The sequence below is a fragment of the Dunckerocampus dactyliophorus genome, chromosome 4 (assembly GCF_027744805.1).
Source record: "Dunckerocampus dactyliophorus isolate RoL2022-P2 chromosome 4, RoL_Ddac_1.1, whole genome shotgun sequence".
In the NCBI taxonomy this organism is placed as follows: Eukaryota; Metazoa; Chordata; class Actinopteri; order Syngnathiformes; family Syngnathidae; genus Dunckerocampus; species Dunckerocampus dactyliophorus.
The window spans coordinates 1,061,245-1,076,633 of NC_072822.1; the positions used below are offsets into that span (position 1 = coordinate 1,061,245).

The 15,389-nt window shown below is 43.5% G+C and overlaps 2 protein-coding genes and 1 non-coding gene across 4 annotated transcripts; 2 read left to right on the top strand and 1 right to left on the bottom strand.

Annotated features, from left to right (window-relative positions):
* Nucleotides 1-7,115: 7,115 nt before the first annotated feature.
* On the top strand, nucleotides 7,116-12,126 carry LOC129180374 (myosin heavy chain, cardiac muscle isoform-like). 2 transcript variants are annotated; one of them, XM_054774785.1, is made up of 5 exons: nucleotides 7,116-7,567; nucleotides 9,820-10,088; nucleotides 10,159-10,282; nucleotides 11,277-11,523; nucleotides 11,600-12,126. In XM_054774785.1, exons 2-5 carry the CDS (start codon nucleotides 9,866-9,868, stop codon nucleotides 11,600-11,602), a joined length of 597 nt encoding a protein of 198 aa, XP_054630760.1. In that variant the 5' UTR covers nucleotides 7,116-7,567; nucleotides 9,820-9,865; the 3' UTR covers nucleotides 11,603-12,126. The 2 variants fall into 2 exon arrangements, with proteins under 2 accessions (XP_054630760.1, XP_054630759.1); XM_054774784.1 differs by lacking the exon at nucleotides 7,116-7,567 and adding an exon at nucleotides 9,172-9,597.
* On the bottom strand, nucleotides 11,780-11,851 carry trnac-gca (transfer RNA cysteine (anticodon GCA)). Its single transcript has one exon. It is a non-coding gene; the product is annotated as a tRNA-Cys (tRNA).
* A 659-nt stretch (nucleotides 12,127-12,785) lies between the features above and the next one.
* Nucleotides 12,786-15,283, top strand: gstt1a (glutathione S-transferase theta 1a). The gene is made up of 5 exons (XM_054774783.1): nucleotides 12,786-13,040; nucleotides 13,274-13,361; nucleotides 13,439-13,595; nucleotides 14,245-14,421; nucleotides 14,976-15,283. The coding sequence occupies exons 1-5, from the start codon at nucleotides 12,935-12,937 to the stop codon at nucleotides 15,174-15,176; spliced, it is 729 nt and encodes a 242-aa protein (XP_054630758.1). The 5' UTR covers nucleotides 12,786-12,934; the 3' UTR covers nucleotides 15,177-15,283.
* The last annotated feature ends 106 nt before the right edge of the window (nucleotides 15,284-15,389 follow it).

A 15,389-nucleotide genomic window follows, 5' to 3' on the forward strand; every position in this document is an offset into this window, starting at 1 on the left:
TTATTTTTGCAGCTGGGACATGAAAGGCGGGGGTGTGGGGGTGGGGGTCCAGCCTGTGACCCACCTGGCGCACCAAAAACCCTCCCTCGTCACCGGGTGACGCTTTCAGTTAATTACAGCGCTCACAGCGCAGAGGCTTTCATGGTCGCACCCGGCTCGCTTTGCAAAGGCTGTAAAGCCGGGCCGGCCTGGCGAGAAGAGCAGACCGTGGACCACATCAGGCCCGTCTTGTCACACGTGCACTTTACGAGGACCCCAAATCAGCACTTAGGGTCTACTTAAGGCGGAAACGCGGCCCGCTGCCTGCCGCCGTAACGCAAAAGTGCAGCGTCGGCTGATTCGTGGTGCGGCTCATCGTCATCACACACAAGCGCGGCTCCGCTAGGTTTTTTTTTACAAGCCTGGAAGCGCGCCAGCACTCGACAGAGGATCTCAATTAGGGCGATCATCCGAGTCAGTAAATACGGCGTGACACGACGCAGACTTGCTGACAAGGAAGCAGGAAGGAGAAACAACGCAGACGTCTTGGAAAAGTCACGCTAGCTAGCAGCCTCAAACCACAACAAAGACCACGTGCACTTCCTTCACCGGCCACCAGGTGCTGCTTGTCAAACTCCAGGGGGTGGACCAACACACGAATACAAATACAAAAATGATTTTATCCAAAACATGAAGAACCTCGTTGAGTTTTACAATATGTTGCGGCACAAAAAACAACAACACAGCAGCAAACATGGACAGAAAAAAGTCACAATCTTACAAGAATAAAGTGCAACACAAGAATAAGGTCGTAAATTTACAAGAGTAAAGTCGTAAATCTACAAGAATAAAGTTGTAAATTTACGAGAATAAAGTCGTAAATGTACAAGAATAACATCGTAAATTCCGTAGAAAGAAGTTGTAAATTTACCGAAATAACATCGTAAATTTACGAAAAAAAAACCTTGTAATATTACGAGAATAAAGTCGTAAATTCATGAGAATAAAGTCGTAAATTTACGAGAAAAACGTGTCAATTTACGAAAATAAAGTTGTTAATCTATGAGAAAAAAGTCGCAATATTACGAGAATAAAGACTTAAAATTCCGAGAATAACGTAGTAAATTTACGAGAAAAAAGTAATAATATTACAAGAATAAAGTTGTAAATATACAAGAATACAGTCGTACATTTACGACTTGTAAAATTACGAGAATAAAGTTGTAAATTTCCGAGAAAAAGTGCTAACATTACAACAATAGAGTCGCAAATTTACGAGAATAAAATTCGTATGTCTACAAGAATAAGGAAGAAAGTTGTAATTTTACAAGAGTAAAATGGTATATTTACGACTCGTAAATTTACAAGAATAAAATTGTACAAGCCGAAATGTACTTTTTTCTTGAAACAGTATATACTGTATATATACAAATATATATACTATGTATACAAATATATATATATACACACACACACACACACATATATATATATACACACACAATAATGTATATATACAAATATATATACGTATATATATATACGTGTATGTATTTATGTATATATTTGTATATATATAAGTTACTTTCCAAAACATGAAAGAGGCAAAGTAGCGCCCTTTCACGTTCAACCATGTGACCCTCGCTGGAGGAAAAAGTTTGTGTGCGACGTCAAGCGTGTTTGAATGAGTCCCGCTCAAATCACATTTTCATTTGAAAAAAAAAAATTATTAAAGAAAAAATATGTTGTTTTTTTTAAGGTGCAATATTATGACAAACAAAAAAAAAATAAAGTTGTCATTTTTGGAAAATGAGGCTATGAGAAAAGTTCTAATCTCGGAGAAAATTTACAAGAAAGTTGAAATAAAAAAAACAGCAACAGCACAAATGGAAAAAAGCAACTATAATTTTGCAAGAATAAAGTCAAAATATTAAGAGAAAAAGCAGCAGTTTTATGAGAATAAACATGTAATATTATGAGGAAAAGTAATGTCATTTTAGTTGCATAGACTTGAACTATTAAAGAAAACATTTTATTTTTCACTCACAATATTATGAGAAAAAAAAGCCAAAAACTAAATAAATTGGGTTGGAGAAAAACTTATATTATGGGAATAAATTCAAAATATTAAGAGGAAAACATTTACAAGAAGAAAGTTGAAATAGTTAAAACACACACACACACACACACAGCAGAAATGGGGAAAAAAAGATTTGGAAAAATTTTACAAGAATAAAGTCAAAATATTAAGAGGAAGACGTCGTACTCTAATGAGAAAAAAGAGCAATTTTTTGAGAATAAAGTTGTCATTTTTGGAAAATGAGGTTGGGGATAAAGTTATAATTTTATGGGAATAAAGTCATAATATTACGAGAAGAACATTTACAAAGATTATTCAAGAAGAACATTGAAACGTTTGGAAAATTTAAACAAAAAAAACAAACAAACTGTGATTTTACAAGAGTCAATTCCAAAATATTGAGAGAAAATAATCTAAAGACAAAAAATAATCTATGTAATCTAAGGACAAAAAGTCACAGTTTGACATGGAAAAAATAACATCATTTTAGTAGCACAAACTTCAAATATTAATATTATTATTATAAAAAAATAGGCTGGGAAAAAAGTCATAGTATTACGAGAATAAAGGCAAAATATTGTGGGTATAAAGTCCTAACTATGAAAAGAACATATACAAAAAGAAAGTTGAAATAGTTGGAAAATAAAAAAAAAACTGCGTAATTTTACAAAAATAAAGTCAAAATATTAAGAGAAAAGAATGGCATACTAACAAGAATAAACTTGTAATATTATGAATAAAACTAATTCCATTTTAGGAGCATAGGGTTGTTATAATAAAGAAAAACATCTCTAAATAAAGTTGTCATTTTTGGAAAACTAGGTTGGAGAAAAAGCTATAATATTATGGGAATAAAGTCAAAATATTAAGAGGGAAAAAATTACAGTTGAAACTGTTAAATAGAATCGAAAAAAAAGTTGTATTCTAATGAGAAAAAGAGTAGCAATTTCATGAGAATGAAGTCCTAGCATGATGAGGGCAAATACATCATTTTAGTAGAATATGGTTCAAATATTCAAGAAGAAAATCTGTTGCTTTTTTCGAAGTCGCAATATTATGAGATGCAAAATAAAGTTGGTATTTTTGGAGAATGAGTTTGGTTTAAAAGGTATGACATCATGGGAATAAACATCATGGGACGGTGTGCGTTGTCTTTGTCGTCCTGTGGTCCAAAGCAAGACAGGACAAGGTCATTCATAGAGCTGGAGGACAAAGGTCAGCGCTTGGTCTTGTTGCTCCTGATTTGTGGCTTCCAAAGTGTGAACTGTGACCTCCTCCTGCCCCCCCGCCCCGGGACTCATTAGCCTCATAAATGATTTGACGCGTGCAGCAGCGCCCTCTGCTGCCACGCGATGTAATTACACCTGCCTACGCCTGATGATCAGGGTGCCTGACTTTGCAGTCACGTGATCTGACTCTCATTAAAGCTTCCTGTCTTGATGTTGAGTTCATTCAGGAAAAAAAGGTTTTCTTCATGTGGCGCCTTTCAGGTTCATGTCAGCCTGGCTTTGCACAACAAAGAGCACGTGTCCTTCTGTCCTAATGGGAAGCAGACGCCCACTGGACGTGTACGTGTGTGTGTGTGTGTGCGCACGAAGGTATTAAAGCTCTGCTTCTGACGCCACCCCGCTAGTTTGACCCCCACAAAACAAGTTAAAGATTTAAAAGCTGCTTCTTACTGGATGTCGTCATCCTGTGGCCTCATTAGCATCGTTAGTGTGGCGGTCCATCGGTTCCAGATAAGTCCATTTCTGCCAAATAGGATTCCTGACTAATAAATGGAATATTTCGGTAGTTGAAGCATAGGAAACCTGTTGAACACCTTCTAAATACGCTTTTTAACATGATTAGAGCCCTCGAGACATGAAATAACACCCCTATAGTCACCTTTACACTCCTATTACCCAATATAGTAGACATAATAAGAGAAAATAAGACATAGAAAACCTGCTTACAACCTTTTAAATACACTTTTTTAACATTATTAGAGCTGCCTAGACATGAAATAACCCTATAGTCCCCTTTATGCTCCTATTACCCAATATCGTAGCTGTCATAGTTGTGTTGCTGCTCTGCTGCCATCTAATGGTATTTTGTTGCAGCGCACCTGCCTACCTAGGGGAGGAGTTCCTGTACACACCTGTTATCAGTCTTCGTTGGACTATTCAGACCTGTGCTCCACGCTTAGTAAATTGCCAGATTGTCTTCTCTTGTTCTGACGTTCCATGCTCATGTTCTGCCGTTGTTTACCATGCATTGTTCTGGCCTGCCTTAGTTCTTGTGAGTACACTAAGTCCCCTACTAACGAACATCCAACGTGCGAACTTTCGAAGATACGAACAAAGCTGACTAGTGTATTTTTTCATGGGTTTTGCCTTATAAGTCTATATTTGAACTGCTACATGCTTGACCAGTAGAGGGCACTGTGACACTGCTAATGGGACCAACAGCTGTAGCGAGAAAGCTATATTGTTAGGTGTATGATACAACCCGGACAGAGCGTGTGATTAAAGTTTATGAAGAGTTAATAGGCCTGCTTAATTCTACACCACCCACAGGACACTACCTCTTTTAGTGTGTGCCACCACGTGACAGTAGCCATAATAAGAGAAAATAAGACATAGGAAACCTGTTTATGACCTTCTAAATATGCTTTTTAACATTATTAGAGCCCTCCAGACATGAAATTACACCCATATAGTCACCTTTGGACTCCTATTACACAATTCAAGATTCAAGATTCAAGAGTCAATTTTATTGTCATATGCATAGTAAAACAGCAGTTCTACTATGCAATGAAATTCTTATTCTGTTCATTCTCCCAAGAAAAGAAAGAAAACACAAGAAAAAGAATAAGAACATAAGAAACATAAATACCAATAGATTAAGCAACAACAACAGAAGAGACATTAATACAAATAAATAATATAAATAAATAAATAAAGTGCTATGAGTGTGTGTGTGTTGCGTGCGGCGTGTGTGAGTGCTTCGTTGAGAAGCCTGATGGCCTGTGGGTAAAAGCTGTTTGCCAGCCTTGTGGTCCTGGACTTCAAACTCCTGTAGCGTCTGCCTGACGGTAGGAGTGTGAATAATGAGTGTTGTGGATGTGTGCTGTCCTTGATGAGGTTGTGTGTTCTTCGTAGGACTCTAGTTTTATAAATGTCTTGCAGTGAGGGGAGGGCTGCCCCAACAATGTTCTGTGAGGTCTTGATCACCCGCTGGAGTGCCTTCCTATCACGTGTTGTACAGTTACCGTACCAAACAGTGATGGAGGCGGTAAGGACACTTTCCATAGTGCATCTGTAGAAGCAACTCAGGATTGTGGTGGACATGCCAAATTTCCTCAGTCTTCTCAGGAAGTACAGTCTCCTTTGGGACTTCTTCAGAATTTGTTGGGTGTTGTGAGACCAGGTGAGGTCCTCGCTGATGTGTGTGCCAAGGAACTTGAAGGTTTTCACCCTCTCCACCTCAGTCTCATCAATAAACAGGGGTCTATGCGGCTCCTTTTCCCTTGTTCTTGGGTCGATGATCATCTCTTTAGTCTTATCTGTATTGAGAAGGAGATTGTTATCACGACACCAAGCTATGAGGTCCGCCACCTCTCTTCTGTATGATGTTTCAACACCACCAGTGATCAGTCCGATGACTGTAGTGTCATCCGCAAATTTAATGATGCTGGTGTTGTTCTGGGAGGCCACGCAATCGTAGGTGAAGAGCGTGTAGAGGAGCGGACTCAGCACACACCCCTGTGGGGTCCCAGTGCTCACAATTCTTGAGCTGGATGTGCGATTGTGGACTCTGACTGACTGGGGTCTGCCTGTGAGAAAGTTAAACACCCAGTTACAGAGGGAGGGAGACAGGCCAAGTGTGAGGAGCTTATTTGTGAGTTTGTGGGGGCTGACTGTATTAAAAGCAGAGCTATAGTCTATAAATAGCATTCTGACATATGTGTCCTGGCCCTGTAGGTGAGAAAGGGCTGTGTGGATGGCAGTGTTGACTGCATCATCCGTGGACCGGTTCTGGCGATATGCAAACTGTAGAGGGTCCACAGTGACCGGGATGCTCTTTTTGATGTGGGTCATGACTATTCTTTCAAAGCACTTCATAACAATAGGAGTGAGTGCTATAGGGCGATAGTCATTCAAGCAGGTCACGTTGCTCTTCTTGGGTACGGGCACTATGATGGTGGACTTAAAGCAGGTCGGTACAGATGCTTGTGCAAGCGACAGGTTAAATATGTCAGCAAGCACATCAGCTAGCTCTGATGAGCAAACCCGAAGTGCACGTCCTGAGATGTTGTCTGGGCCTGCTGCTTTTCGTGGGTTTGTTTTGTTCAGAACCCTGCGCACATCAGCTGATGTCACCATGAGAGGTGAGTCCTGTGTGCTCCCCAGGTTCAGCCACCCTCTCTGCTCATCAGGAGTTTGGGTGTCAAAGCGGGCATAGAACTCATTCAGCTCATCTGGAAGTGTGGTTTGGCTGGACGTGGCTACGCTACTCCGCTGTCGATAGTCTGTGATGTGCTGGAGCCCCGCCCACATGCGCCGGGGGTCTGAGGTGGAATAGTAGCCCTCCAGCTTCTGTCTGTACTGTCTTTTGGCCTCCCGTATGGACCTCCTCAGGTCATATCTGGCCTTTTTGTAGTCATCAGCGGTGCCCGTGACAAATGCAGTCGAACGAGCACGTAGCTTAGCCCTTACATCACAGTTCATCCACTGTTTTTGGTTAGGGTATTTTCTGTAATACTTGGTGGTGGTAACAGTCTCTATACATGTGCTAATGTAGCCAGTAACAGCAGAAGCATATTCATCCAAGTCAACAGTACAATCTTCCCTCCCCGCTGCAGTTTTAAACACATCCCAGTTTGTGCAGCCAAAGCAGTCCTGAAGTACTTGATCAGTTTCTTCATTCCATACTTTAACTGCTGTACTTACAGGGGGAGCTTTTTTAAGAAGTTGTCTGTATGTTGGATAAAGGAATATGGAGATGTGGTCGGCCTTTCCAAAGTGGGGTCTTGGAACAGCCTTCAAAGCACCTTTCATGTTGCTGTAGACTTGGTCCAGGATGTTATTTTCCCTTGTCGGAAAGCTCACATGCTGGTAATATTTGGGGAGGACAGTCCTGAGGTTACAGTGGTTGAAATCGCCAGATATAATAAATACAGCGTCTGGGTGTTTGGTCTCGTGTTTATCAATGATGTCATGCAGGAGGCCTAGTGCGTTAGCGGTGTTAGCTCGTGGTGGGATGTAAACAGCAGTTAAATACACAGCGCTAAACTCACGAGGCAAATAAAAAGGTCTGCATTTCACCATCAGCAGCTCAATGTCCTGCGAGCAGTGCTTTTCCATCGTCTGTACGTCTGTGCACCACCGTTTGTTTACGTAAACACAGACGCCGCCACCTCTGTGTTTACCAGACGCTAAAGTCCGATCTCCCCGGTAAGCAGCAAATGTTTCCAACTGGATCGCCGAGTCCGGTATATCCTCCGTCAGCCAGGTTTCTGTGAAGGTGAGGACACAGCATTCCCTGATCTCACGTTGAGCTGTAATCCTTGCTCTTAGTTCGTCCATCTTGTTTTCAAGAGAGCGGACGTTGGCTAGCAGCAGGCTTGGTAGCGGTGGCCTAGTCGCTCTAGCTTTTAGCCTAGCATGCAGGCCGGCTCGCTTGCCTCGTTTACGCCTCGGATGCTTTGCTCGCCGGGTATTCAGCTCACCAGGCCCGCAGGCTGCTGCGTTCTCCCGGCGCAGAAGAAAGGCAAAGTCTGAGAGGCTAAATGAAAGTTCATGGTGAACCCTGCCGATGTTCAAAAGTGTCTCTCTGTTGTAATGTACTGCGTGAGTGCGTTGAATGTCCAAAATGAACAATAAAATAGCAAAAAAAAATAGAAAAAAACGGGAGTGTCACAGAGACGTCTACAACGGAGGCCGCCATCTTTCATCTTTCATCAATATAGTAGACATAAGAGAAAATAAGACATATCAGACATACAAAAAAATGATTTACCTTCTAAATACATTTTTTAACATTAACTTTTTAACATTAACAGAACTTTTTACACACCTAAAATAACTTTTTGTTTCGTTTGTTTCTCATGAAATTTCAGCTATTTAAAAAAACAATTTTTTTCCTAAATATTTCAAGTCTATGCTACTAAAATGACAATTTTTCCTCAGAATATTACAAGTTTATTCTCTTAAGATGTGGACTTTTTTCATGTTAAAATACAACTTTTTTTCTCTTCATATTTTGACTTTATTCCTGTAAAATGTTTCTCTCATTTTTGCTGTTTTTTTTAAATTTTATTTTTCCGACTATTTCAACTTCTGACTTTTATGACTTTATTCCCATAACATGTTGACTTTATTCTGGTAATATCATACGTTTTTCCCCACCCTTATGTTCCAAAAATGACAACTTTTTGTTTCGTTTGTATCTCATAATATCACATCATAACATTCCAACCCTTTGCTATTTGAAGTCTGTGCTGATGATTTGTATAAAAAACAATGTTTAACAAGCAGGCGCACAAAGCTGCTCAAAGATCAACTCCTCAGATGATATTTCATGTCATGTCTACCTCAACCCTCCCGTTTTCAACCGGAAGCTCCCATATTGTGCCCCCGCCCCCAGTGCCCTCCCTTTGTAAAAGATTCCCTATCATTTGTAAAATGATATTTTTAGAATGTGTCCCGGGCCACAAATGGCCCCCGGGCCACACTTTGGACACACTTGCTGTGACTTTTTCCACAGATGCTAACAAGCCTTAGACGACTGCTTTCAAGTGTGAAAAAAAATCTAAAAAATATATAAGTGTATGTGTAATCCCCCTCGCTGTTTTTGTTCAGGAGATGTGGTCCGAGTGGTCCATCTCAGCGTGTTTAGCTGTGGCAGGATCTCAGGCAAACTGTTTTTTGTGGCTTCAAAATCAGCGTGAAGGTCAACACGATAGATATTATAGCCATATATTATAGCCATATAAATACATGTATAAAGCGTATGCTCCAATGGTACACTTTATTATTTTATGTATTTATTAGCATGTGTGTCATCTTGATTAAAGAGTTGTTTGTGTTGCAAAGTCTAAAAGTCGGGTTGCATCATTCGGTGTGATCGTGTGACGTCCATCCATGACACAGCGAGGACGCCGTCGATAACCTCTGCCGGCGACAGCCGCAACTGCAATTACACGGATGACAAAAAAACGGACTCTTGACGTGTCATATTTGTGTTAGAAAGCTGTGACGCAACAGAACACCTTGATTTATGCAACTTGAGCGACCGACGTGAGCGCAAGTGAAGGCTTTAGTTCAATTTAGAAACGCCGCCGGGAGCCGAGTGTTTGGAAAACGCGACTTGACGAACTGTCCCTGAATGCAGCACGGCCGCCGCTGGCGCTTGAGTTGAATATTTTGAAATAGCGAAAATTAAGAAACGTGTTAAATAAACAACGTGAAGATGGCGGAAGAGGTAGCCGACCTTTTAGACACCGATAAGTTGTATCTGACTCAAATTCGACATTTGGAGGATGAGCTGGATAAGTAAGTTTGAAGAGCACACTGGCTAGCTAGTTAGCTTCTTGTGTTGTTATGAAAGTAATATAAAGTGATTGTATTTTTTTTTAGCTTCATTTGATCTTATAAGCTGTTAAAGGCAAGTAAATAATGAGTAGCCTCTATGCTAGCCACTTAGCATGAGTAACCAGAGCCTGCCAAATGCGAGCTAACAGCCGGAGCTGTAAAGCCGTGCGTTGACGTTGGCAGGTGTCAGGCAAAGTGCAGCGATCTGGAGACCCAAGTCCTGGATCTGATGCTGGAGCAGCGGGCACTGAGGAAGGACAAGGACGATGTGACCAGGTACCTGAAACGCGCGCTGGACACCAAGGACAAGAAGGTGGAGATGCTGATGGAGCAGGTGGAGAGGCAGCAGGAGGCGGCCGAGCAGGACAAGGAGACCATGGAGCAGCTCAACAAGCAGCTGGAGCAGCTGGAGGATCGCATCACGCAGCTCAACGCCGAGATTGACATGCAAGGTGAGGGACGACACCGCCGGTGTCTTCCTGTCTGGGAACTCCTCCCCCAACTTGTCTTGTCGTCCCCCAGCGGGACAGTTGGAGACGCAGGCGGGACAGCTGGTGGCTCTGGAGGAGAAGCTGGTCCTGCAGAAGAAGCAGCAGGAGGCCGCCATTCAAAAACTCAAGGAGGAGGCCCAGAGAGACAAGACTAAGTAACTTCTCAGATGCTACGTGGCACGCTACATGGAGATAACATGACACTATGTAACACTAGATGTCACACCACATGACACGCTACACATTAAATGACATACTACGTGACACTACACTACAACACATTAGATGACACACTACATCAAGTAGATGACCCAGAAAGATGCTACATGGCGCACTATATCAACTAAATTACACTAGACGACACACTACATGACCCAGGATGATGCTACATGGCGCACTATATCAACTAAATTACACTAGACGACACACTACATGACCCAGGATGATGCTACATGGCGCACTATATCAACTAAATTACACTAGACGACACACTACATGACCCAGGATGATGCTACATGGTGCACTATATCAACTAAATTACACTAGACGACACACTACATGACCCAGGATGATGCTACATGACACATTATGTGACACTACATGACCCAAGATAAGGCTACATGACACTAGATGACACACTACATGACCCAGGATAACACTACGTGAAACATTTTGTGACACTAGATGACACTACAGGACCCAAGATGATGCTGCTGGACACTAGATGACACATTATGTGACCCAAGATGCTACATGACACACTATATGAACTAAATTGCACTAGATGACACACTACATGACACGGGATGACACTACATGACCAAGACTGACACTATGTGAAGCATTATGTGACCCAAGATGATGCTACGTGACATATCAACTACATTGCACTACATGACACACTAGATGACACAGGATGACACTATGTGACACTACATGACCAAGAATGACACTATGTGACAAATTACGTGACACGAGATGACACTGCATGACCAAGGACGATGCTGCTGGACACTAGATGACCTGACACACGATATGAACTCAATTACACTACATGACACACTACATTACACTTTATGAGCCAGCATGATGCTGCGTGACACACTACATGATGTGAGTGAAGTGGCTGTCCTCCGTGTGACCACGCAGCATGATCGCTGAGACGATGAAGAACATGGAGGTGGTGTTCGAGGACAAGATGTCCAAGATGCTGGAGGAGGAGAGGGCTCAGAACAGCGAGAAGATGAAGCAGCTGCAGATGATGCTGCTGGAGAACACGACACTGTGGCAGGAGAAGGACGTCATGGCCAAGAGAGAGCTGGAGCTCAGCTGCGAGGTGAGCCGTCTGGAGGACGAGCTCACCAAGAAGCCTCGCAGGAAGCTCATCCGCAGGAAGGTAAGACCGCTGAAACGCCTCCAAAATGTCTGAACACGACTTGAAGGTTCACTTGGCACGTTCTGTCCGTTCACAGTGACCTGAGAGCTTCAACGCTTCTACATCTTTACACGTGAAACCTAGTCTTCCATGCAGCTACTTGGCCAACAACTGCAGTGACTTCTTTTGTCCACAGTGGTCGCTAATGAGCAAAAGTCTCACGCTTTCCAACTCTTAACTCGTTTGTGTCCTTATCCCGAGTTCAAAAGTCTCAACAAGGGGGCATCCGGATTTGAACCGGAGACCTCTTGAGCTGCAATCAAATGCTCTATCACTGAGCTATAACCCCGCACAGTTCATACCACCATGAAGACAAACATCAGCTGACACACCCACTACTGAAGTTGTCTTCACATGATGTTTTCACTAGTTCTTCCTCCCCAGATCACTATTTGATTCCCTGGAGGACACTACTATTTCCTCAGTAGTCAGTGCAGGCCAGGAACACTTCGTCCTCTCTAACTGTGTGTGTGTGTTGGGGGGGGGGACACTGAGATTTTTGTCGAATAAATAGGTCAAGGGTTGCATTCCCAATGTTGATTTTAAACAGAAAACAGGGTTTTCATTGTTTTGGCACCAATCAGCATGTGTCATGAGTGAAAAGTGCCAGGCCAGTAGTTGGCGACGTGTCTTTGTAAATGATTCATAGTGACAAATGAAACCTTTATTGGCGAGTTAAAAATCGCGATATATTTATATTGTGGCAATTTTGAAAATTAATTTAGCTGATAAACAAAGAGCAAAATAATTTATTGGCTATATTCATATTCTCATACACAAAGTAGTTGTTTTGTCACTGAAGGCGTGCCGTACATTTCTAAGATGGCGGCGTTGCTGCGATTGTGGTCTTAACAAAAAACATCAGCGATACAAGAAAATGTTTTTGTGGCAATTTTCCAATTCTGTGAGCCATTTTTGTCAATTTAATCCAGGAATAGATTTAGGTACATCAATACTCATACATCGAAGGCGCAGTTGGAAGCATTGCAGTTTGGGTCGGTGGTGGCGACGTGTGAAAGTCATATGACCCTTGAATCCACTGGTGGCGTAAGGTTCACTTTGACGGACAAATGTTTTAAACGATCTAAATTAGTTTTAAAGTCCGTTTTCAGCTCGATGAACGAGCTCGTGTGTGAATAATCCAACATTACACTGGCGAAAATGGCAAAAACATAAAAAAAACTGACTTGTCACGCAAGTGTCATGTGAGAGGTTATCTTTTTTTGGAGAACTCTTCAGGACCGAGATCCCGCTTTTCCTCAACCCTATTGGACAGGAGGTCCAGTGGGCGGAGCTTGTGGGGTGTCATCTCCCCAGGCAGACAACACTTGAGCAGTCAGCCTGGGGGTTCTGAAGGCGTTGCTCAGCCAGCATGGAGCTCTATCTGGACCTACGCTCTCAGCCCTGCCGCTCCTTGTTCCTGTTCGCCAAAGCCGCCAACATTCCGTTTAACTTTAAACTGATCGACCTGAGCCAAGGTACGTGCACGCGCCTCAACCTTCACGTGCATGAAGACGTTTACAAAATGAAGAAAACACAGCAAGCAAAAACTCACTTCGACTTGTTCTGCTATCATACAGGAGCACACTAACTTTATACATTCCTAATGTCAACTTTGAAATACTGATCATTCTCATATCTAAATGTAAATGTTAACATTAGGGGGTGTGACAGCGGCAACGGTTAACGTCGGTGTGTGTGCGTGTGTCAGGGCAGCAGTACAGCGAGGAATTTGTGAAGCTCAGCCCAGTAAAGAAAGTTCCGGTCATGAAGGATGGCGACTTTGTTCTAACCGAGAGGTACCAGAACTGTCGTAATGCTCACTTCCTGTGTTGAAGCTCCGCCCCCTAACGTGTCCGTGTCCAATCTTTGGTAGCGTGGCCATCCTGCAGTACCTGGTCCAGAAGCACGCCTCCTCGCTGCCGGACCACTGGTACCCCGCCGACCTACGTCAGCGGGCGCGAGTCAATGAGTACCTGTCCTGGCAGCACATGAACCTGAGAGCTCATGGGTCAAAGGTCTTCCTGCTCAAGGTAAGAGCTCCACCCCCTCCCAGAACACAACAATGATGTCACCTTGCATATGAATTTGTGTATTTTTTGGGATGCACTACACTGCATGACCAAGTATGAGGCTGTGTGACACACTACATGACACTAGATGGCACACTACATAACCTAGTATGAGGCTACGTGACACACTACATGACACTATGTGACACTAGCTGACACACTACAGGGGCAAGTATGAGGCAATGTGACACACTACATGGCTGAGTATGAGTCTGTGTGACACACTAGATAACGCACTACATGACCAAGTATGAGGCTGTGTGACACACTACATGACACTAGATGGCACACTACATAACCTAGTATGAGGCTACGTGACACACTACATGACACTATGTGACACTAGCTGACACACTACAGGGGCAAGTATGAGGCAATGTGACACACTACATGGCTGAGTATGAGTCTGTGTGACACATTAGATAGATAACGCACTACATGACCAAGTATGAGGCTACGTTACACACAACATAACACTAGATGATGCTCTACATGACCAAGTATGAGGCTACGTTACACACAACATAACACTAGATGATGCACTACATGAGCAAGTATGAGGCTATGTGGCACAGCACATTAGACGTGTGATGATGTGTGTCCTCTGTAGACCATGTACTCAATCATCATGGGACAGGAAGTCCCCAAGGAAAAGCTGGACGACGCCGTGGACGATCTAAACCAGTCTTTGGAGCTGCTGGAGCAGAAGTTCCTCCAGAACCGAGCCTTCATTGTGGGCGAGCAGATCTCTCTGGCCGACCTTGTGGCTTACGCAGAAATCCTGCAGGTACTCATGTGACCAGTCAGCTGACCACCGCGCTTGACTAGAATGTCCCTCGGTGGAGTGCAGACTTCCGCCAACACCCGACCATCTTAAACATGCTCTTCTGTTTGAAAACGTGTTCCACGGCCTTGGGCACTTCTGCGCGCTTGGGGGGCGGGATTTGGCAGTCTCAGGGGGGCGGTGCCCGTGCTACTGGTGGCCTGCATGCCGCCGTGATGGCTGCTGGGGGGCCGGGCTGTCTGATGGGGTGGGGGGGTGGAGGGAGTGGTGGAGGGCGATGCCTCCTTCGTCCCTGGGCGGGTGGTCCTGTGTCGGGGGTCGGGCATGGGGTAGCCCGGGGCGGGCTGGGCTCCACTCTCTGGGGGGTGGGGGCACAGTTTCACTATCTGCTTGTCCCCAATGCAAGTGGACGGTATCATCCAAAAGAGAACAAAAATAAGACTAAGACGAAAAGAGCTGATGGATAACATCGAGTGTTACCATGGCAACAAGCTAGTTACCTTACCATGGCGGTGACGGTGTCGACGACGCTTACATTCTTCATCGTCTCTTGGCAGCCCGTTGGGAGTGGCCTGGATGTGTTTGCGGGCCGTCCCAAGCTAGCGGCGTGGCGGGACGGCATCAAGGTGGCGCTGGGAGCGGCGCTGCTCGACGAAGTCAACGAAGCCATCATGGCGTTCGGCAGCCAGTCGCAAGACCTGCAGAACAGCGAGGGGATGAAACTCTTCAAACCCAAGTTCATGAAGATGTTTTCCTGAGGACCGCCGCCGCCATTTGTGCTCACGTCTGGCTTCGTCACGTCCACACTCGTGGCAGCAGTAACAACTTACATGATGAAATACTTTCAAATAAACACTTGGCCTGATGTCTGGGCATGAGCCACGCTTGTTTGTCTTCAAAATACAATGTAACACAACCAAAAATTACAAATATAAACATTTTTGAATATATATATATATATATATATATAT